Source organism: Danio rerio, chromosome 10, assembly GCF_049306965.1.
Source record: "Danio rerio strain Tuebingen ecotype United States chromosome 10, GRCz12tu, whole genome shotgun sequence".
Lineage (NCBI taxonomy): Eukaryota > Metazoa > Chordata > Actinopteri > Cypriniformes > Danionidae > Danio > Danio rerio.
In genome coordinates this window covers 41,556,862-41,581,313 of record NC_133185.1, presented here as the reverse complement: position 1 = coordinate 41,581,313, position 24,452 = coordinate 41,556,862, and the positions used below count along the sequence as shown (strand labels likewise).

Here is a 24,452-nt window from a genome sequence, read left to right as displayed (position 1 = left end):
TTCTAAATATTAGCTTGAAGAATTTAAGTAACACAGTCTGTAACGGGCTCTGATGGTTCAGTAGTGCTTAAACTTTCTCCTTGTGTGTTGGCAGAGACTGATTCTCGTTTGCCACTATGTGAGAGGGTGAAAATGAATAAACGCAGACGCAGCTCCACTAATGAGAAACCCAAGTATGCAGAAGTCAGCTCAGATGATGATAGTAGTAGCTCTGTAGAAAGTAAGTAAATATACTGATAAAAATGTTGTTTTCAGGCTTGGTGAATTTGTATGTACTGAATCAATGTATCATCACTGATGTTAGTAATACCAGAGTCTGTTCAGTCTCGCTTTGCACCCACACTGCACACACTGAGTTCGATTTTAGCCTTGCAGTCATTTACCGGTCATTCTCCCATCTTTTTTGTCATATCTTTACTGTCATACTGAAAAGCGTAAAAAAAAATCCCCATTTCTGATTTTCAGTAGCTCCAAAGCGTTCAAAAAAGGACAGAGACAAAACATGGGAATATGAAGAAAAGGACCGGCGGGGTTCTGGAGATCACCGGCGGAGCTTCGACAGTCGGAGAAGTTCTGGAGGTCGACATCGAGAACGCAGCCCTGAAGACTCAGATGAAGATTCACCTCCTCCAAGCCTAAGTGACCGTAAGTGATTAGTTAGCATTGATTTTATTGATAATCTTGATGGTTCTCTTGCTTCTGGTATGGGTTAAAGTGTAAAATCTGATCTTTGACTTTCTTCAACACTAGTTGCCCGAAAGCTGAAGAAAAAAGAAAAGCAGAAAAAGAGGAAAGCCTACGAGCCCAAACTGACTGTGGATGGTATGTTTGCAGTTTTTAGTCAGTGTCGAGAGATTTGAGATACTAAGATCTTTAGTAATCCACCTTATGATCCACAGAAATGATGGACTCATCGACGTTCAAGAGATTTACAACCAGTGTTGACAACATTCTTGACAACCTTGAAGATGTGGACTTGACGTCATTAGGTAAATGTGCTCAATGTGGAGAAATTGCCTTTGACATACTGAAAGATTGTTAGAAATCCAATGCGTTTCTTGCTGAAATGCCTCTGCAAGTTTGACGGTAATCGACTTTTTTGCAACTGCAGATGATGATGAGATTCCCCAGGAGCTGCTGCTCGGAAAACACCAGCTCTCAGAGTTAAGCAGTGAATCAGCCAAAATAAAGGCCATGGGCATCATGCATAAGGTGGGTAAAGGATCTCCTCTTCAGCATCTTAGCAACAGAGAACGTCCTAAATTACTCAAACTGATTTCATCCTCAGATTACACATGATAAAATGGTGAAGGTCCAAAGTATTTTGGAAAAGAACATCCAGGATGGCGCAAAGCTCTCCACCCTCATGAATCACGTAAGCATCATTGCAGTTATTATTGGTGAAATGGCCCTGCCGTCGACTCGCGCTGACAGATTCCTTGTCCTTGTGATTTCAGGACAACGACAGGGACGACGAGGAGCGCTTGTGGCGTGACCTCATCATGGAGCGTGTCACCAAATCTGCTGATGCTTGTCTGACGGCTCTTAACATCATGACCTCAGCACGAATGCCCAAGGCCGTTTACATCGAGGACGTTATCGAGAGGGTCGTGCAGTACACCAAGTTTCATCTACAGAACACGCTGTACCCACAGTATGACCCGGTCTATAGGGTGGATCATCATGGTGGTCAGTCCTGTTCCCTTTATATGTTTTTTTAATCTACAAGACCTTTTATATTACAAACATTTTTGCCTCTGTTAAACAGTGCCACAAATAGGGGTGGGAAAAATCCGATGTTGCAATATATTGTTGTGCTTTCTGTCGCAATAATTGATACATTAACAGCCAATATCAATATTTTTATTACACAAAATTATTAATTTACCTGTTGTCAGTCAATTACAACTGCGTTTAAAGTAAAGCTCCCGACAGAGTATCACTAAGTCAATTGCTGAATTTATTTGCAAGGATCTTGACCTTTACAGCATGGTCAAGAATGATGGTTTTTGCAGAATTTTAGCAACACTGGAACCAAAATACTGAGTTGTCGGCACTTTACAGACAAAGTCATACCTGCATTCTATGCAGAGTATGCATTCTATGGAGAGTATGCTCCGGTCTACTAAACGGGTTGCACTAAACTGTGATGGTTGGACTTTAAGGACCACAGAGTCCTTTGTAAGACTGAATGGCAGTGAGTTATTGTGCAAATGCATATTTCTTTGCACATTGTTGGAAGAGTGAGTAAATGAAGACACAATTTTCATTTTTAGGTGTACTTTACCTTTAAATGATGAGAAATTTGGGCCCAACCTCAATTCTCCCGCTTAGCCCTTCTCCTTACCTCATTTTGCACATTCACTTGAAGGCGTAAGCATGTCCCAATTCTCTTTAGCTTGAAAGTGTAGGTGCTAAAGGGAAGGGTTAGATAGCCCTTGAAACAGATATTTTTCAGGACCACACTCGAAACCAAGGGGTACGTAAATTTCCCGGAATACACCATCTACAATGGCAACATAGCTGCACACGGAAGTTAGGAAAGGCACAAATTAGTTTTTTTTTTTGTCGTTATTATGAATTTTTACAGCAAACAAGCATGTTTTAATACATTCATAACCACATTCGTGTTTTACCGTCATGCTTTAAAAAATAAAACCCGCTAAATGGAGTTATCTATAATCCATAATAATAACTCCAGTATAGCAGTCCCATAACATATGTTCATATCTGACACTCGAAGACTGTCAGAAAAGTCTAGTGGCTGGGAATGAACTTTTTACAGTGTCTGCTATAATATTAATGCAATATTCTTATGTTTTCATAGATGAATATGGCCAGGGTGTAAATGCACAGTACAGTTACGAGCCTATTGCTACATTATATCATTGATAACATGATATCGTTGCATTCAATGATTTCCTGAAGATAATGGAGCTGGAATAACTACAGCAGTCGCGATTGTCTGTCTCATATGAAGCAAGAGATTGCGATGACTTGTGCAGGTGTTGTAGTGCCGTTGTTAGGGTTAAATTTTGTAGCCTTTCCTTTTAACACTGTTCAATGGCCAATGGGTAGGGGTGGGGTACAAAAATAGAACTAGGATAGGGCCTTAGTCTATTGTATGGTTTAAGTCTTGTCACACTTTGTGGCCCGCCTACTTTGAAATGTCATTGGGTAAAACCTGTTTCCATTGGCTGCATACTTTTGTCCTATTGCTTACATTATTGACTAAAATTACTTGATTCTGGAAGCTTCATTAGTTAGGCAATTATGTGTACAGATTTATTTGAAGCACAGATTTTATGGATGGCATAACTTCCAAGATCTTTGCACAAGTTAGCAACTCCATCTAGTGGCTTTGTGCAAAACAGGCTTGACATCTCACAGGGACAACATTTAAAGGGAAATTAAATTATAGTTATTAGTGTTGTGCTTTTTTTTTTTTTAATTGTTGTCTTTTAAATAAATGTTACATCAATAGTAATGTTTAACCAAAATATTATTGTGAATAATAAATATTATTTAAATGGTTTTAGTAATTATTTAATAATTAGAAAGCAAGAAATAGTCATTCAGGATGATAATGTTTGTGTACTGTAGTGTTGTATGTCTATCGCAACATAATAAAGTTATAATTTTAAGATATAAAATGTTACTTAAATGGTTGAAGTTATTGAAGGTTGATTGTTAAATAAGATTTAGATGCTTTTGTGTCCTCAACTGTCCAAATTATAGCATTACTGCTCTCGTTTCAGGTGGAACACTAAGCTCGAAAGCCAAGCGAGCAAAATGCTCAACGCACAAGCAGAGAGTTACAGTCATGCTCTACAACAAAGTGTGTGACATAATCAGTAACCTGTCTGAACTCCTGGAGATTCAGTTGTTGACGGACACAACCATCCTCCAGGTAAGAATCTGACGCTCTGCAGTGCTGCGGCTCCTGAATACCAATCTGTTGCTATGATCCATATGATCCTTTTGACAGAATATTAAGACTAATATAGACTAACAATTCATGAGGATCAGGAAATGTTTGGGATCAGCATGATTTTTTTTTGTGTTTTTAAAGGTCCCATAAAATTTGAACAAAGTTTTATAGATGTTAGTATCAGTATTGTTAGTTTTTAAGATATCTATATGCTAATGTTCTCTAAAACAGTGACACAATTTGTGGCTAGAAGATATAAAACTGATATAAACATTTAAAGCTTGTAGTTTGTCACTTCCACCTAAATGGATCAACGGTTTTATTCACATCACCTCATACTTCAGTTTCTCATCAAATCTTGACCAATCAAATGCTCTCTAGTATCTGACACGCTCTGCCCTTTTAAGACGCTTGTCATTTGTTTTCATTTGATGCACTTGAGTTCAACCATTTACATGCAGAGAGCTGAAAAAACAAAACACTATTGGCTCTTTTTAAAAAGGGGGGAGGAGCTACACTATGTCCTGCTCTCTTCGTATTTTAGTTGAGAATGTCAAACATTAAATAAAACTATGCATGTCAAAGCTCTTTACGGGACCTTTAAAAAAGCCTATCCTGCTTACCATTTATTTTTATTTAATATGTTCTGTGATTATTTATTTATTTTTATTATTTTTTTTTTATTCTCATGATTACTCTAGTCTTTAGTGTCACAGGATCCTTCAGAAGTCATTCTAATATGTTCATTTGAGCTCAAGAAACATGTTATTATTATCTGTGTAGAAAAACTGTTGAGCTGCCTCATATTTTTGTGGAAACTGTGATACCAAACCATTCATTAAAGCGTGTTTACTATTATTCAGTGAGGACAATGTAACGTTTTCAGTGCAAGTGAACATTAAAAATGCAAACAAACCAAAAATATTTTTATTTCAAATAAATGCAGTTATTTTAAAAGCTTTTTCCCATGTATTAATTCTTAGATGTAAAATTTCTCTCTGTTTACACAAAACATTGAAAAAAATTTAGCATTCATTCATTCATTTTCCTTCAGCTTATGCCGAGTTCAGACGGCATGATTTTGAAAGTAGTCATGTCACGGATGTTTTCACACTGCATGAATATCTGGGCTAGTGTTCCGTCTGTGCTTTGTTTACATTGCAAAATGTATTGACAGCAGGGTGGTTCACACTGCATGACTTCAAAATAGGAAGAATTGCTGACAACTTTGTCCAAACTACGTTTCACAACCAAACACACGTGAGAAGACATGAAAACAATGCGATGTCACGTAATATATATCTTGTTAAGTACATAATAAGAAAGAGGCCTTTTGTGGGGTAAAAAATTTACTTATTTTGCTCACCTGTCTCTGAAGGGAGCAATTTCTCTTAAACTTATTTTTCGACCTGGTTGTGCGTATCGCTCAGATGACATGTCAAACAGACAGTGCTCCTGCATAATTTCTTGTGTCCAAATAAACTGAGAAGAAACGCTTCTAACTTCTCCCCAACCTCCCACTGGCTTACAGGTACCCACAGTAGTGAAAGCTGCTCTCTCATTGGCTGTAGGTGATCGTTGATGTTGTTTTCAATCAGAGCTCATTTCACACGGCATAATTTAATTTGATTCATCGGCGATTCAGATGGCGTCTATGACAGTTCATACTGTGTGATTGTTAAGCGAATAAACGAGCAGCGATTTGCTTGTGATTTCAGGAATTTGGCGGCAATTTCTCAAAACCTGTTGCTGAGTCAAAATCGGGGCTAAAATCATGCAGTCTGAACTCTGCATTGGTCTCTTATTTATTAGGGGTCGTCACAGTGGAATGAACTGCCAACTATTCCAGTATATTTTTTCACAGCGGATGCCCTCCCAGCTGCAACCCAGTACTGAGAAACACCCATACACACCTTTACTGTGTGTATCACCTGACTACCCTTTCATTATGTTGGTGGCTGTTTTTGCCCCATTAACTTCCATTATAATTAAATTTTTTCGTCAGTTGGCAGCATTAACCCTTTAGATAGGCCTGTGCAAAAACTTTATGGTTTTATATGCAGTAAAGCAGAAGATTATAGTTTGTGTATGCATAAATACACTTCCCATGTTTGTCAACATAGTGTACCATTTTCTCAAACATATCAAGGTAAGTGTAAAAAGGTCTCTCCGACACTCTCACACACACTTCTACTATACTTCATATAAAAGCCAGAAACCTAGCTCTTTTTTTTTCTCTGTAACTGATGATCAACAGTAAAAAAAAAATACACATTTGACCTCTTCTCAACAGGGAAATCCTCCAGCAATCATAAATACACGAATATATGGGGTCAAGGCTTTGCAGGCAAAAAATTTGAATGTAATGGAAGTCAATGATGCAAAAACAGCCGCCAACATAATGAAAGGTTAGACAATTTGCCCACAGTGTATTGAGTTTTTGAAATATTCCGAAGCATTTTCCCAAAATAGATGACCAAGATGAGGTTTGTCTCCAAAAATCATTCAATTTGCTAAAACACAGAGAAACTTGTGGCCAAATTAAGACTCAAAATCCCCCCAGAGTGGATGAAAACATCCTCAACAGCACGCAAGGGTTAAACTTTTGTCAAGTAGTTTAAATATATTCGTTTTTTAAATCCAATCTTGTTCTTTTTGCAGATTTCATCTCTAGGTATCACTCCATTTTTTGTGGAGAACGTGAGCGAGCTGCAGCTCTGTGCCATTAAACTAGTGACTGCTGTAAGTACCAGTGTGTTCCAGTCTACTCCACACTCCTCTGTTGCTCAACTATGTCTGACGCGCTGATCTTGTGCGTTTTCTAGGTATTTTCTCGATATGAGAAGCACAGACAGCTGATCCTGGAGGAGATCTTCACCTCTCTAGCCAGACTGCCAACCAGCAAGAGGAACTTGAGGAATTACAGGTACTCGCCCAGTCTAGAGATAGTCTTGCACATGTATTAAATACTCCGATGTCCTGATTTGATTTGATTCTCAATTTGTTTCAGTGAATACAGAATTGATACAAATGCTGACACTGATTTAGCAGTTTTTTTTTTCAAAGTTAAAGACTGTGGAAGTTTGTATATACAGTTGAAGTCTGAATTATTCGCCCTCCTATGAATTTTGTTTTTCTTTTTTAAATATTTCCCAAATGATGTTTAACAGAGCAAGGATTTTTTACAGGATTTTTTCTTCTTAAGTAAGTCTTATTTGTTTTGTTTCATCTAAAATAAAAACAGTTCTTAATTTTTATATTATTCAATATTATTCAAAATATATTGCTAATTAAATATTATCAATATTATTAGCCCCCTTAAGCAATACTTTATTTCGAATGTCTATAGAACAAACCACTGTAAAACAACAACTTGCCTAATTACCCTAACTTGCCTAATTAACCTAGTTAAGCCTTTAAATGTCACTTTAAGCTGAATACTAGTATCTTGAAAAATATCTAGTTAAATATGATGTACTGTCATCATGACAAAGATCAAAGATATTGTTGTATAGTATATATTAAAGTATATATTAGAACAGGGGTCACGAATCTCGCTCCTGGAGGGTCGGTGTCCCTGCAGGGTTTAGCTCCAACTTGCTTCAACACACCTGTCTGGATGTTACAAGTATACCTAGTAAGACCTTGATTAGCTTGTTCAGTTGTTATTGATTAGGGTTGGAGCTAAGATCTGTAGGACACCTGCCCTCCAGGAACAAGTTTGGTGACCACTGTATTAGAGTATATTATTAGAGTAGTAAATATTTTGGTAACACTTCAGTTTAAAGGGATACTTCACCCAAAAAGGAAATCATTATTTACTCACCGTTTACTTGTTTCAAATCTTTACAATGTTCTTCTACTGGTAAACATGTCAGAAACTTGTAACCATTGGATTCTATGGTATTTGTTTTTCCTGCCATGCATGTCAATGGTTACAGGTTTTCAGGTTTCTTCAAAATAACTTTGTTTTCAATGGAAGAGAAACTCTTAAATGTCTGGGACCACTTCAGTTAAAAAAAAGTAAGTAAAAAATAATTTTAGGGTGAACTGTCCCTTTAAGTAACAATTCCCTCTGTTAACTCTGTGAACAAACCCATCCACTAGCTCAGAGGTTCTCAAAGTGGGGGTCGGGACCCCCCGAGGGGTCGCGGGACAATGAAGGGGGGTTGCCTGTTTTTTTTTTTTTAAATTTAATTAATTTTTATTAAACCTTAAGACTTACTGTATTTTATCAATAACCTACTGAAGAGAAAAAAATAGTCGTTTATAGTTACTATAAACTATATAGTTACTATAGTAGCTTATAGTTACTAGTTCTATAGGATTGCAACTTCTCTGGTAATTACATTATACTATGGACACAGCAATTCTGTCAGATGCAGCAGATTGATTTTATAACACCAGGTTAAACTTTCGGGCCCATTTACAGCACTGATATACATAAAAAAAACAGAGAATAGACTTGGGTCTATTGGTGTGTGTGCGTCATTGCATACAAGGTTTCTGTATTTATAACCACCACCTCAGAGAATATTGGGGGTCACGAGTCACTGGCATTGTCATTTTGGGGGTCGCGGGCTGAAAAGTTTGGGAACCCCTGCACTAGCTTACTAGTTTATTAATAAACAGCAAATTATTAATTTATTAATATAAAAGTTTCAGTTAACTGTTTGTTAGTAGCGAGAATTTTACCTTAAAATACAGTGAACTATTTTTTTGTATATACTTTGATTAAATTAATGATGTAAACAGTTTATTATTAGGCCCCAAACAGCTTTTACCTAGCCTGACTTTTTACAGTATTACTCTGCAGGATTAGCAGTTAAACACATTAGAGTGTATGTAAGTTGCATTTGACCATTCAAGTTGCAACAAAGACACAAAAGTGAAGTGAATTGAGCTCTTTATTCTTGATGTTTTAGGTGTTTGTGCCAGGTAAAGATGCCACAGTCGCTTTCAACCTCCTTTTTGTACTGATTAAAAATGTCCCCACTTTTTTTTCACACTCATCCATGTTTTCCTGCAGCTCTAATGTACAGTTGAAGTCAGAATTATCATCCCCCCTGTGTATATTTTCCCCAATTTCTGTTTAGCGGAAAGATTTATTCAACACATTTCTAAACACAATATTTTTAATAACTATTTCTAATAACTGATTTATTTTATCTTTGCCATGATGACAGTAAATAATATTTGACTAACTGTTTTTCAAGACACTTCTATACAGCTTAAAGTGACATTTAAAGGCCTAACTAGGTTAATTATGTTAATTAGGCAGGTTAAGTAATTGGGCCAGTCATTAAATAATGATTATTTGTTCTGTAGATAACCGAGAAAAAAGTTAGCTTAAAGGGGCTAATAGTTTTTACATTGAAATGGATTTTTAAAAATTAAAAACTGCTTTTATTCCAGCCGAAATAAAAGAAATAAGACCTTCCCTAGAAGAAAAAATATTACCAGACTTACTGTGAAAATTACCTTGCTTTGTTAAATTTTTAAAAAAGAAAAAAAATCAAAGGGGGGCTAGTAATTCTGATTTCAACTGTATATAAGCAGTACTGCACTGCATGATTATGTTTACAGATAAACTGGATAGAAAAATCTTTATTTGTTGACAGTAATGTAAATCTCACTTCCCACATTCCCTCTTCCAACACTTAAAAAAACAAAAATACAGAATATAGGAAAATGTCAATTTAATAGCAAATCATCCGAGCCCTGTTTTATTGACTCTGTTGTGTGTTCAGACTGAACAGCAGTGATGTGGATGGAGAGCCGATGTACATTCAGATGGTGACAGCGCTGGTTCTGCAGCTCATTCAGTGTGTGGTTAATCTGCCTTCAGACAAGGACTCGGATGAGGAGAATGACAGAAAGGTACGCGTTACATAGTTATTCAGATCTGTTGTAATCTTTTGGTTTTGATGTGCAACACAACATGTATAGTTTTGATTCTCAGACATAGCTTGATGTTTACCGCAGCTGCAGTTCACAAGAAATGCTACCAAAAAAGAAAAGTGAAAACGATCTGTAGCATTTTACTTTATATGTTCAAGAATGCAATAAAAGAGCGTTTATTTAAAGTTTTTCTTCTTCATATTATTGTGAGTACCAAGAAAGTACTTCCTAAGAATGTATACCAGGGGTCATCAACTATTAGACTCCTTTTGGGCCAGACTTCCAATAACAAAATCAAATAAAAGTCAAATTTTGGCTTAACGTTATGTTTAATGTTTGTACTTTTTCTATTTCATTACAAAACTGAAGGCATTTTTTTAGGCTCCAATCCCCTATACCACAGTCAACCACTAGGAGTATTTTGCCTCAACTCAATTAGGCTAAGTCAACTTTATTTATAGAGCACTTGAAAAACAAACACAGAGGAAGTGACAGGAAAAGGTCACCTAAAATGGCACCCTCAAAGACCATGAAACATAAAAGTTGATGTAGAAAACGGGTCCTTCAATGATGACTGGACTGAAAATTACGCATTTATCATGCCAACCTTCCGAAATACGTCACCAGTATGCCTAATTTGCAGCTAAACTGTTGCTGTTGCAAAAGAGTACAATCTGCGCCGTCACCACCACACAAACATTCTAATTTCAAGGTTTCATATCCCGTCAGAGGTCGGTCAGAGAAAAATCGCCACATTAAAATGTCTACTCCCATGCAAGTGGCAGTATTACTCGAATTTAGCTGATCAAGAGAGAGTGATGTGTGCATGCCTGCAGGCTGCTCGGGTGCTATGCAGACATTACCGGCCTTTCACCGAAAGTGAGGTTTTGGATTTGCGCGTGGCTCGTTCACCATCAGCCCAAGCGGAGAATTCTCCACAAACGCTGAGAAAATGCTGCCATTAGAGGAGGCGGCCATTTAGAGCCAGCTGGCAGAAATTCAGGCTGCAGGCGACATAAAGGCAGCTCTCCGTGGTGCTGAAAGCCTGAGCGCATTTTGGGTATCTTGTCCCGAGACCTATGACACATTGAAAACGCTGGCTATGTATGTGCTCACCATGTTCGGTTGAACCTACACCTGTGAAGCTGCATTCCCCATAGATGAACCCGATAAAAACGCACGAGAGAAAACGACTGTCAACCCAGTCTTTGGAGGACTGTTAGCACATAAGTCTGACAGTGGCCAAGCCTGATGTGAAAAAAGTTGGTGTCAGAGGAGAAATGGAACTTTAGCCATTGATTAAGCACTGTGTGTAGCCCGTTTCAGCATTGTGATTTGAATTCAAGCCCAATTAACTTTTCATTTGACGTGCGAACATTATTTGTGAACCGTTTTGATCTGTTTATTTGCCATGCCATTTTAAGTTGTGTCAGATTGTTTTTCCTCCTTTTATAATCCTGAGGAGTCTGCTAGTTTCAAGCATGTTGTTGAGACTTAGAAATAAATATATAATACAATTTTAAGGGCATGAGAAAAAGTTATGCGTTCGTTTTTTGTTTTTAAAACCTGTTTGAAACAATAAATGCTTAACGCCGCTTAGTCCGTCCTTGTCTGTCCTCATTTTGGAGTGAAGCCTATAGTCATAAATGGTGGTTATTCTGACAAGAGATTCGGTTGTTGTTATTTTTAGTTGCTTTAATCATTACTAATAATTTTCTTTTTGACCCTCACAATTTTGGAATCCAGTCACAGGCCTGATTAAGCCAGTTGATGATCAGTGATGTATACAGTGTTCCCAGGCTTCTTGAAAGTACTTTAATTTCAGACATATGAATTCAAAGGCCTAGAAAGTACTTAAAATGCCCGTTTCCACTGAGTGGTACAGTGCAGTAATGTTTGGGACGCTTTTACGGCTGTTTCCACTGTCAAAAGGTGTACAGAACCGTACCATCCCACTTTCTCGGCAACCTTTGCAAAGGGTACCAATGGTACCAAAAGGCAGAGCTAGACACGCAGCTGAGCACTAATGGTTTACAGAGATACGTCATTCGCTTGCGCAACAAGCAGAATGAAAACAAAGGAACCTCCATGTTTTAAATAAACAGCCAAGACATTACACTGTAATAATATAAACATTATAAAAACAAGCCATAGTCACCCCGAGCTTAAACAAACCTTGTCGTCGTCTTGATGAACAGCCACAAAGCCAAGAAAAACAAATACTGTTGTGGCCTGATATTGTTTTACGTGCCTGTCTAAAAGTGCGAGCAGTTTCACTTTGTTCAGAGAGCTCGCGATCTCGTCTTTATTTGAAATAACAAACTTTTTGAGCTCATATTAATGACATGCTTGTGATCATTGAAGCGCTCTGATATTCAATGATCCTTACAGAAAGGGACAAACGCGAGAGTGTAGCGCAAAAATAAGGAGAAGCCGGAAAAAAAAACAGCAGCAAATGATGCGTCTGCAACCTAAAACATCAACAAATTGCCATGTTTAACTATTGTCATCACCTTTTGGACTATTATGAACTCAGAATGACGGAATTACTTTCTAACAAAAGGCTACACGTGCTGCTGAAGATCAAAGACACTTATAAGAGGTTTGCACTGACTGTGGGCTATATGTTGCCTGTTGTTTTTGAACCTAAATATGGACTAAATGTCTGCTGTGTGTAGTTTATCTGTAATTGGTAATGTATCGGAAACTGTAAGGGTCTGTATGTGTTCATATATGCTGCATTTATGTATTCAATTTAATTGCAAATGTTTCGCAGTCATTGATCTGCAGTTATAATCAAATTATGTTCATAGAAAGGTTAGTAATAAACATTTATACACAAGTATTTATGTGTATAAAGCATCTGTTTTGTGAGAAGTGCTGTAGATATTTCCTCAAGCGAGAATGACATTGTCTGAAACTTTCTGCTGTAAACCACGCTCACCAAAAGAGTACCGTTGGTACCCTTTTAGCAGTGGAAACGCAAGCCTGATTATGGTGGTGCTTACCGACCCGTACCGTACTGTACCACTCAGTGGAAACAGGCCAAAAAACAAACATGGGTTCTTGAAAGTGCTTGAATTTAAAGTTTATGGTGTCATGTCACCAATTATAATGTGCTGCTGTCAAAAACTGTACAAAGAAAATGATAAATTCTTTATTTAAAAAACTTAAATGTTAGGGATGCATGATAAATCGGCGGCTGTGTCAATATCGGCTGATGAATTCTATTTTTAATGTTATCCTTGTTGGTCTGAAATTCAAACTTTTATGGTTTATAAGTTTTATATTTTTAAAATAAAATCATATAATATAATCACTATAAAATGTTCACTATGAAAACATAACATCTTAAAGATATTTATATTTATCAGCTAATATATCGGTTATCAGCCTCCAAATCTTAAAAGTTATGTTATCGATATCGGCCAAAAAAAAAATTCTGTGAGTCCCTATTAAATTTGAATCTTGTACAAAAATAATGACAAATAATGCACATTTTATCAGTATTTTAGAAACTCATTTTAATATTACCAGTATTGAATTCAACACATTTTAATAAAATTCTTTAAACATTGTAAAAGTTTTTGAAAGTGACGTTCAAAACATCGTCATTACTATGACATTTTGAGGTAAATGTCAGTTCTTATGTACAGGAATTACTTTTATGGTGCTACATATCCTGGCAGTGTGAATTACAAATGAGCTTGATTTAAAATGAATACTGATTTAAAATGTCCTTGAATCTGATGTCCATGAAGGTGTTGGAACCCTGTGCATAACTTTGATATTTTCTTTTTTCCTTTTTTCTTTCAGGTTGATCATGATGTGCTAATCACAAACTCATATGAGACTGCAATGAGGACAGCACAAAACTTCCTCTCTGTTTTCCTCAAAAAGTAAGAAAAGTCCTTTGACATTATTCCAGCCACACGAGTCTACAAATCATATAAACTCTAAGCCATCTGTATATAAGCAATGTCTTTCTAGAATCACTAAGACTTTGTCTAAATAGTGCGGCTATTAGATGAATGTGGAATGATGTCAGAATAAACGTAATTATTTAACATTATTTGTTTATTTTTCAATCTAAGGTGTGGTAGTAAGCAGGGTGAAGACGACTACAGGCCGCTCTTCGAGAACTTTGTTCAGGATCTCCTTTCTACGGTTAACAAACCTGATTGGCCGGCTGCAGAGCTACTGCTGAGCCTTCTGGGAAGGCTGCTGGTGAGTTCCGATTGATATTCACAGGTTGATTGCAGGGACACACACTTGAAAGCTGACATTATGCCCTGACTCCTCTCTGTAGGTTCATCAGTTCAGTAATAAGCAGACGGAGATGGCTCTGAGAGTGGCTTCTTTGGATTACCTGGGCACAGTGGCTGCGCGACTTCGCAAAGATGCCGTCACCAGCAAAATGGACCAGCGCTCCATCAACCGCATCCTCGGAGAGGTAAACAACAGATTCTGTGTCATCACATGTGGGGCCAAATCAAATTGTTTTATTAGTTTTTAGTAGGGCTGCTTGATATTAGAAAAATCTGACATTGCATATTTAGTTTTGGTGCGATTAAATATTATTTACAATTTCACCGGTTAACTTGAAAACTGTTGGAAAAGAATGGAAAGAATGTATTCATTTAGAATGATTGGGATGATTTTGTAGAGGTGTAAATCATGCATAAAATTTAGTAATTGCAAGCAAGGTCAGCAAAGCAAAGATAAAAGTGAATTCAAGAGTGTTTTATGATTTCGGGGCAGTCAAGTAGCATTCAGGAAAAGACGGGGCCGGAATACGCCGGATCAGGCACCTCTGAAATCTGATCTGGCACCTCATTTTTCCGATCCCCTTCCTCAACAGCCCTCATTCCCCGTCTGCTCTTTACTTTCACTTTCTTTCGCGACTTCCCAACCCCTTCACTTTCATCTGCGACAGCCCTCCATCATGTACCACCAAACATCCCCAGTCCCCCCCCTCTTCACTTTGGTGCACGACACCTCTCCATCCTCAGGTAACATGCCGGATCTGTCACCCCGATCTCTTCCGGGACCTTGCAATTCACAAATTAAGCATTAAGCATATACTGATAATATATAATAACTGAATAAAATAATTCTTCATTAAAGTTACAAGCAGTAAAATTTCTTGTGCCTGAACACATTGAACTCTGTCAGGCCTTAAAAACATGTGCAAATGAAAAAAATTCTCTCCATTTGGTTGAACACAATTCTCATGTGTTAGGTTTCTCCTGTTCAGCTATTATCATAGCTCAACATTGCACATCCTGCGATGGGACCATTGCCATATCGATGCTGAAATGATATATTGTGCAGCCCTAGTTTTTAAATTTTTATTACCTGTAATATTAATGACAATTAAAATCAGAATTCAGAAAGCTTGTCTAATAACTAAAGTTACTCGGTAAAGCATAAACCTTTGTGTTAAATGGACAATTCAATGTTCTTTTCTCTTTACTACTTCTGTAATTATATTATTATGAATTCAGATTACATTTTTATTTGGTTGTACGAAAACAGAAAATATAGTGTGAACATTCCTAAAAAAAAATGTTAATTTATTATTATTGTTGTTGTTAATACTTTGAGAAGTACTTTCCACTGTATAATAGTATTAATCTCTTACAATTTCTTCAAGTAAACTGGTATTTGGATGAATATTTTACATGATACGATTGTTTTTCTCGTATAAAATAGTAAAATGCTCAGCAGCTCTGCTGACTATGTCCTCGGTCTTTTTGTGGTTTATCATTCACAACACTAGTCCATTTCTCAGTTCGTTTAGGTGTATAAGCCTACTTCTAATCATCTTTGTTCATCTAAAATCTGCATAAACAGTAAATAAAATATTTAACCCAATTCTGTCCACATGGTGTAAATCAAAGGACACTGTAGATAGACGACTGAATGAACTACTGTTGTTTGGTGTTTTACAGAACTCAGGCAGCGATGAGATTCAGCAGTTGCAAAAGGCTCTGCTGAATTACCTGGATGAGAATGTGGAGACTGACCCATTTCTCTTGGTGAGACGTGTTAAAAAGGTCATCTTTACCACCCAAAAAACACCCCTCAAACTTTTGTTTTTAATATTTTCATGATGTCTCCAACAGTTTGCAAGGAAGTTTTACCTTGCGCAGTGGTACAGGGACACCAGCACTGAGACTGAGAAAGCCATGAAATCTCAGAGGGACGACGATTCGTCTGATGGGCCTCACCACGCTAAAGACGTCGAGACCACTAGTGAGATCTTGCAGAAAGCTGAAGCTCGCAAGAAGTTCCTCCGGTCTGTTATTAAGACCACGGCATCAAAATTCAGCTCACTGAGGTAACTTTAAACCCCTAAAAAACGTTAAATAGTGAAAGTGCCACAATATTGCTGTTTGTGAATGTAATAAAAATTGCAAAGGGATTGTAGGGGTATTTTACAGTTAAAATCCAAAAAACGACCAGTCTGTCAGATGAAAAAGAGCAAAGATTCAATTAAAAAAAATTACTGAAGAGAATTTGCAGTTTTATCAGCAGAAGTCAGCTTCAACACTTGCAATTGAGCTCTGCTTACAATCTCAAAACACCAACAAGTATACTCTTACATAACCTCATTAACTGTGTCATACATATAGTTGCTTTAACCTGATTGGTTAAAACAGAGATAGACTTTTTCATCTGCATGTGTACAATATCTCAAGCATAAAAACATCAGACAGCTACTTCAGAGCTGACCCTAGATCTGTGAAATGATCCAAAATTGAATAGAACACACACACAAAATGCAATCTGTTTCCCAAGGTTTAGTGTACTCCCTGCAGTCTTACCAAAACTGGTTAAAAACCGGCATAATCTACATCCATACTGCCAACTTGCATATAAAGGAATTACCTTTAAAAGATTTAACACAAAATGTGTAAACGGTTGTTTCCAATTCTCCAAGCATTCAGTTCCACTCAAGAGGTCTCCATGAGCTCTGACCTGGCTTAGAAGATCCTGAGGAAACAAATCATTTGGCACACTGAAAAGCAGTCACACATTATTCTAGTTTTATCGGAAGCGGGATGACACTAAGGTCATCATATAATCTAGGCTCCTAAACATTCAACTTTATTAATAATCATAAGTACATAAAGGATATGTGGTACTCTATCCTGGAGCGGACATCCATCAGAAAATTCCACCATCAGGATAATAAATGCAGTTTTTGTCTCTTAAAAGGAAGAAGTTATTACTGCCTGGAATCTGACCAATCAGAGCAGAGCAGGCTCTTAGGAAGGTGGGGTTTAGAAAGACCAAGTCCTTGACCCAGCTGTTTCAGATGATGTGGTAAATAGAGCTGATGCTAAAGTGTATCTTATAAGAAAAAAATGAAGTATTTTTTGGGCTTAAATGGATGTAATCCTATTTTCAGACCTCCAAAACAAAATTAGGATCCTTAGCATAACAGGGGCCATGGTGTCCACTACATTCATTCCTTCATGGCGGGGCGCCACACCAAAATGCATCCCTCCACGGCTACATTACAGCTTCCCATTCAAAACATTTAGCCACTGTTGTTGTTTTTAATAGCGGATTATAATTGCAGCAAAACATATTAAAAGGTAAGTAAATTATTACAGCGCAAAGTTTTTTGTAATCGTAGTGCTGTGCGTTATTTGTTAAACCCTTTGAGGTTACGTGCTGACTGACTGACAGGTGCGTAATGCGTGAAGCCAGCAAACACGAGTTTGTCGCCTTTCCACTTTACTTCAGGACGCATAAATGCCGCTTTGTAGGTCTGTTGGAGACATTCATAAATATTCCTAGAAAATCTAATAAATGTAATAAATCACTACATAAGCGTGCTAAATTGCACTTCAGCAGCGTATATTTGTTAAGTTTTGTGCACAAGCAGAGGAAATCAGCGCGCAAGCACACTCGTATTACACATTATTACGATCTTGACTTCTAATACCGTGCTCACGACATTTCTACATTTGTCATTGAAATAACGCCACAGGTAGTTGGTAGATTTGTGCAAAAGGTCTGCCGCCACAGCTGGAAAACTGCTAGAGGAAACACTGGGGGCACTTTCATGATGATTTGACTACATTTAGAAGTGTTTTATCATCTCCTGTGCTTTTTTTTTTCATCAGAGTAAACTCGGATACTGTGGATTATGAGGACTCGTGTCTCATTGTGCGATATCTGGCCTCCATGAGGCCGTTTGCACAGAGCTTTGATATTTATCTCACACAGGTCAGTGGTCATCACATCTCCCAGTTTTTTCTATTCTGTTTGCATCTTGATATTTCTGAAGACATTATTTCTTTACTCTTATTTTCTTCTCGTCATTTTGGGTTTATTTAATTGTGTTTTTGTTTGTAGAGATACTACTATATTGTTTAATTATTATACACCGTTAATTAATGTTTTTCTGGTAATCATTGAAAATGTTATTACTGTATTTTCTGAAAAAATCAAGTTACACATAAATATAAATTGAACTTATAATAAATTTAGAGTTAACTGAATTCAGAGAATTAACAGAAGGAACTGCAACACGTTAATTGCATTATAAGACTTCAGCAGTTTGCGACTTATACATTGACGGTTGTTTGGTAATGCATGCTTCAGTGAGTCAAATTACTGAATGTATTTAATTTAAATGTAGATGTTTTTAGGGTCCCACTTTATATTAAGTGTCCCTAACTACTATGTACTTACATCAAAAAAATAAATACAATGTACTTACTTTGTTTATAATGTATTTGAGAACACTTGTGGTGCTTTTGAGTTGGAATAAAGGTTGAGTTATGGACAGGTTTGCTGGTATGGGTAGGTTTAAGGGTGGGTTAAGGTGTAAGGATGGTCAACAATGTATTTACAAATGTAATTACAAAAGTTAATTACAGATGTAATTACGTACATGTATTTAATCAAGTATAAGTACACAGTAAATACATGTATTTACACAATAAGTACATTGTAACAAACTATTAAATCCTATGTAAGTACATATTAGTTAAGGCCACTTATTATAAAGTGGGACCATTTTTAGTGTTTTGAGGGATATTTAGTGACTATTTTAGAGGTTGCTGTAGGGCAAACTGTACAAATTATGTCTTAATTTTTTTTTTAGACTGCTGAATCATATTTGTCCTAGTTTCGATTGGCGCGATTATGCATTCACTATGGTATAAACCATTTTAGGGGTGATCAAATGTATATTTATACTATACATTTTCAATTATTAATATTTAAGATATAGATTAGAGATCAGGGAAAGCTATTTCTTACTATTAAAGGGCTGACCTCCCCTCCATACATCTTGTTTTGATGTCCTTCAGGGGATCAAGCGTTAATTAGGGGGGTTGGTGAGGGGTGTCAGTCCCCCCTAAACCCACCCTAATTCGCACCCTGGACTTCGGAATATAAGTTGCAGCAAATGTCAGATGTTTAAAAATGTGACTCAAACATATAATACTCTTGTTATCCATAGATAGCCATTGATACTAATAAAGTGTTACGTTATAATGTAAATGAAATATATTTGTATCTCAGTAACACACCTCCTCGTTTTCACCTGCAGATCTTGAGAGTTCTCGGTGAAAGTGCCATTGCAGTGAGAACTAAAGCGATGAAGTGTCTTTCTGAAGTGGTGGCAGTGGATCCCAGTATTCTTGCGCGGGTGAGTGCTGTTTGCAAACAATACTGTACAGATCTGAAGCTTTTTGGTGTTCTCGTTTTCACTTTTTCTAATGCTCTGCAGCTGGACATGCAGCGGGGCGTCCATGGGCGATTGATGGACAACTCCACCAGTGTGAGAGAAGCTGCAGTCGAGCTGCTGGGACGCTTCGTTCTGAGCCGACCGCAGCTCACTGAACAGTATTACGACATGCTGATCGAGCGCATCCTGGTTTGTGTTTTTTCTGAGCACTTTTACAAATCTGAATTGCAGCATTTTACAGTCAACTTGGTTTTTGCATAATAACTCCAAAACTGTTTATTCAACATTTGCCTTTAAAAAAAAACAATTTTACAAGTCTTCTAGAGTTAAACAGATGAGTTCTACCATTTTTAAATCCATTCTCATGATCTCTGGGTCTGGCGGGAGCACTTTAGGCTTAGCTTAGTATATGTATAATGGAATGCATGCAGTTATTTCCAGATAGCAGTGAAAAGCGATTGATTTGCATGTTGGTTTAAACTGATGCATGTGTTTTTTTCAGGACACGGGCATCAGCGTGAGGAAAAGAGTTATTAAAATCCTGCGAGACATCTGTCTGGAGCAGCCCACCTTCAACAAGGTCACGGAAATGTGTGTGAAGATGATCAGGAGGGTCAATGACGAAGAAGGCATCAAGGTTTGTCATGTTTCTCTCTTCTAAAATGTCTGTTTATGCATGTAAAATTTATGGAGATCATTTATTATCAATTGATAATGGGAAATAGTCTTTTTAACAAAGTAATTAGTTATTTATATTAGGGTTAAAGATGTTTTTATGGATGCATCAAAATATTTTTACAGAGGTGATTATTATTATTATTTTTTTGTATGCATAGAAAGCGTATTTATGCTTAAAGGTGCTGTATGTAAGTTTTTGACTGTTCTAAAACATAAAAATACCATAATATGTTTGTAGATATTTAAGAAACATGCTAGGTGAACATTCTTGTTTATCTGAAAAAACACTGCAGATATTCTGCTTTGAAAATGTGAGTTGTTTTTTTTTTTCAATTCACCTTTATTTGTATAGCGCTTTTACAATGTAGATTGTGTCAAAGCAGCTTCACATAAAGGATCATAGTAAATTGGAACAGAGTAGTTCAGTCTCTCAAAGAATGCACTGATGATCAAAATGCGACCTCCGGTGGACAGTAGCAGCCTTTAATATGAGACAGATTCAGGTTATTAATTAGCAAATAAAGTAGATATTATGAACGTAAACATTAGGTGAGCAGGTTACATTGTAACCTCGTGTCCTAACAACACGCTACGTGATGAGATTTGCAGTGATAAGCAATTTGTCTGTTTGCACCAGACTAAACATGGCGGAAATTTAAATACAGCCATTCAGAAGCACAGAATAGTGCACTTACTGCACTCAACAAAATGGTAAAGTTTATTATGTAATTAATACATATTAAACCTATTCAACATTATTAAATGTAGATGCTGAATCACTGATATGCGTTGACTTGCACTGAGTCACAGTTCTGAAGTCTTATTTCAAATGATTTACTTTATTTTCATAAGATCTGAGGTGAACTATCTGCTGCTGCTTTCAGTAGTATGGCAATAAATGTCATGTCAAATGGCATTCAAACTCACGTTATTAGCATTTAACACTGAATAAAGCACATGAGGTTTACCTGAGTTGTTGTTCAGCTGCAAGAAATAGAAGCCGTATTTAAAGCATACATTTCAGGTGTTGGTTAGGACCTCTTTTTGATATTGAAAATATATCTTCTATCGCGTACCATTGTTTTTAGTTAGAACAAGACTTAACACAGTCTTTAGGCTCGATATTCAGGCACACTCCTGTTGGTGTCTTCAATCTGGCAACCTGCGCTTGCGTGTTTTGAGCCAGACATGCAATACCTAGTTCAACCACTGGGTGTCCACCTTACACATTGCACCTTTAAATAAGCCTCTGCTTTTATGTTTTTAGTGCCAAGTTTAAAATGACAATTCTTTTAAATATAGTTTTTTTAATTTGTCATTATATAAATATTGTTCTAAATATACTTGACATTATTTTGGTTTGTAAACTATTGTTATATTAATAACATATTAGTAGTCATTTTTACCTTTTGGTAAAAATGGTTGATTTTAGTCTTAATTTTTTTTGCTCAGAAAAAATGTGAAACAGGACATATATCTACTGAAAATTAAACTATTACGAAAAGTTTTTTTTTTTTGCAATTGTATATCTAAGATGCTATTCAACATTTATCCATTGCTTTTTAAAAATAAATAATATTGCCTCGTTATAACCAAGAAAAACTATTTTACTGTCTTGTGCAGAAATTGGTGAATGAAACGTTTCAGAAGCTCTGGTTCACTCCTACGCCCAATCACGATAAAGAGGCCATGACGCGCAAGATTCTCAACATCACAGACGTGGTAAGGACCTGCAAAATTCATCTGCAAACCCCAAAACGTGTGTTGTAATACATTAAGTTTAAGAACACATTATGTCCCGCTGACGCGAGTCATTGTCTCTCAGGTCGCTGCCTGCAGGGACTCCGGTTACGACTGGTTCGAGCAGCTGCTTCAGAATGTAAGTTGCCCATTAATGGGATTTGTTTTTCCAATGTTTAGTAGTTTTTAATTCAATTTAGAGGTTATTTGAAACAGTAAAGTACAGTTTTTGCGGCGGCTGTGACCTAATGGTTTCTGAGTTGGGCTTGTAACCCAAAGGTTGCTGGTTTGATTCCCGGTTCTGGCAGGAATAGGAGATTTTCACATTAGTCAGTATTGATAATTATCATGAGTAAAGTTTTTTTAATCTATTTTAGAGCAAATTACAGTAAAAAAAGACAATAGCAGTTATTATCCACATATAGTGAAATATAAAAAAATATCGTTATTAGGGATGCAACGATTAACTGATTTTACTATTACTGTGCATTAAATTATCACAGTTAAATAATCGTAAAGGCTTCTCAACACCGCATTTCTGTTGCACAGATACATATAATAACGAGCAATGATTGACCTGAGCTCAAACAAATCTTGTCATCGTCTTGATGAACAGCCACAAAGCCAAGAAGAATAGCTGAATCTACCCTGTGCCTCATTGTTGTTTGCAAGTCGTCTACAGCGCGAGCGGTTTCACTTTCTCGGGAGAGCTCGTCTGCCTGTCTATATTTAAAAAGGCAAACTTTTTTAGCTAATGATAATAACGTTGGCATGATTATCAAAGTGCTTTTTGACATCTGATCATTTTTAGAAACAGATTATTACAAATTATTAAAATAATTATGTATGTGTAACAACAGCTCATTTAAATACTTAGCTAATATATAGCTTAGATTTATATTAGACAAATACCACTTTTTATTTATTCTTATTTTTATTCATTTATTTATAGATCATTCTCTCATTTATTTTCAGTGTAAAATTATTACTTAATTTTAAAATACATTTTTTTTCACTTATTTTTAAGCCCAAAGAGAGAAATGGACTATTGTTTGTTTTTTGTTTTTTTTATCATTTTCTGCTGTATTATGTGGTTACTGCGCAGCAATAAATAACACTTTAAAATAAAAGTAGAATGCATAATAATCGTAATACCCATAATTATTCTCACACTGTAATTGTACAACCAAAGCCTATACTCGTTGCATCCCTAATCAAAAGTAATGTTGTAGGAATTAATGCATTTTTATATAGAATATGCTGGTTCCTATTTTAAAGGTGTAGTTCATTTAAAAATGAAAATTTTGTCATAATTTACTCTTGTTTAAAAAGTTTATGAGTTTCTTTCTTCTATTGAACACAAAAGAAGATACTTAGAAAAATGTTAGAAACCTGTGACCATTGACTTCCATATTTGTTTTTCTTAGCATGAAATTCAATGGTTACAGGTTTTCAGCTTTCTTCAAAATATCTCCTTTACTGTTCAATGGAAGAAATAAACTCATAAAGGTTTGGAACAAGTAAAGGATGAGTACATTTTCATTTTTGGGTGAACTATACCTTTAAATGACTTCTTTGGCTGTGAAATTTTAGTTAGAATTCATCAAAATGCAATGACATTTTTAGTCCCTGCATACTCTAGAAGAAATGTGTAAAGCAATGTACCTTATTTCAGAAAGACTAACCATTGATGTAATCTCTGTTGTCAGCTGTTAAAATCAGAGGAGGACGCCTCATACAAACCGGCCAGGAAGGCTTGTGCTCAGCTGGTGGACAGTCTTGTGGAGCACATTCTGAAATATGAGGAGTCTCTCGCTGGTACGGCCTGCATTAAATTATGAAGCCGAGGATTTACCTTAGCTGAAGTTTCGCTGAGTTTTGTTGTCTTGTTGTTTTGCAGACTGTGAGAATAAGGGGTTGACGTCCAGTCGCTTAGTGGCCTGTATCACCACGCTGTACCTGTTCAGCAAAATCCGACCGCATCTGATGGTGAAACACGCCATGACTATGCAGCCCTACCTGACCACAAAGTGTAACGTGAGTATTGCTTTTGAGAAACCTGACGGATTTAAAGAGGAACTATTATGCAAAATATCACTTTTATAAAAGGTTTAAACACAGTTATGTGGTGACAGTCTGCGAATATAACCAGTTTCTATTGGTAAAAATATATTAATTACATTTTTTTATAGTCACATTGGATTGTCTGCAGAAACTTTTTGATTGACATTCCCCCTTTGTATGTGTCATCAGAGGGGAAAGCCCAGCCCACTATTGAAAATCTCTCCCTCATTACCACAGGATGTTTTGAATCTGCCACTATGCTGACACATAGACATTTGTAGCTCCACCCTCTTTTAAAAATAGCAAATTTCATTTGAATTTAAAGCAACAGTCACCATAATCGCAAAGTTAGGATCACAGCCTAAAAAGGATTGTTTCAGAGTTTTAAAACATCATTTGTAAAGTATTTTGAGCTGACACTTC

The 24,452-nt window shown here is 36.5% G+C and overlaps 1 protein-coding gene across 2 annotated transcripts in view; it reads left to right on the top strand.

The window, feature by feature from the left end:
• nipblb (NIPBL cohesin loading factor b) overlaps positions 1-24,452 on the top strand; it is a 71,880-nt gene that overhangs the window by 26,361 nt on the left and 21,067 nt on the right. For both annotated transcript variants that reach the window (NM_001161447.2, XM_009305569.4), the window contains 24 exon segments: positions 95-220; positions 466-645; positions 751-822; positions 900-989; positions 1,112-1,212; positions 1,289-1,375; positions 1,458-1,689; positions 3,759-3,910; positions 6,593-6,673; positions 6,757-6,857; positions 9,682-9,811; positions 13,649-13,731; positions 13,927-14,059; positions 14,142-14,285; positions 15,787-15,873; positions 15,961-16,175; positions 17,974-18,076; positions 19,410-19,508; positions 19,590-19,736; positions 20,050-20,184; positions 21,849-21,947; positions 22,051-22,104; positions 23,675-23,783; positions 23,866-24,002. In NM_001161447.2, the coding sequence (NP_001154919.2) occupies positions 95-220; positions 466-645; positions 751-822; positions 900-989; positions 1,112-1,212; positions 1,289-1,375; positions 1,458-1,689; positions 3,759-3,910; positions 6,593-6,673; positions 6,757-6,857; positions 9,682-9,811; positions 13,649-13,731; positions 13,927-14,059; positions 14,142-14,285; positions 15,787-15,873; positions 15,961-16,175; positions 17,974-18,076; positions 19,410-19,508; positions 19,590-19,736; positions 20,050-20,184; positions 21,849-21,947; positions 22,051-22,104; positions 23,675-23,783; positions 23,866-24,002 (2,897 nt within the window).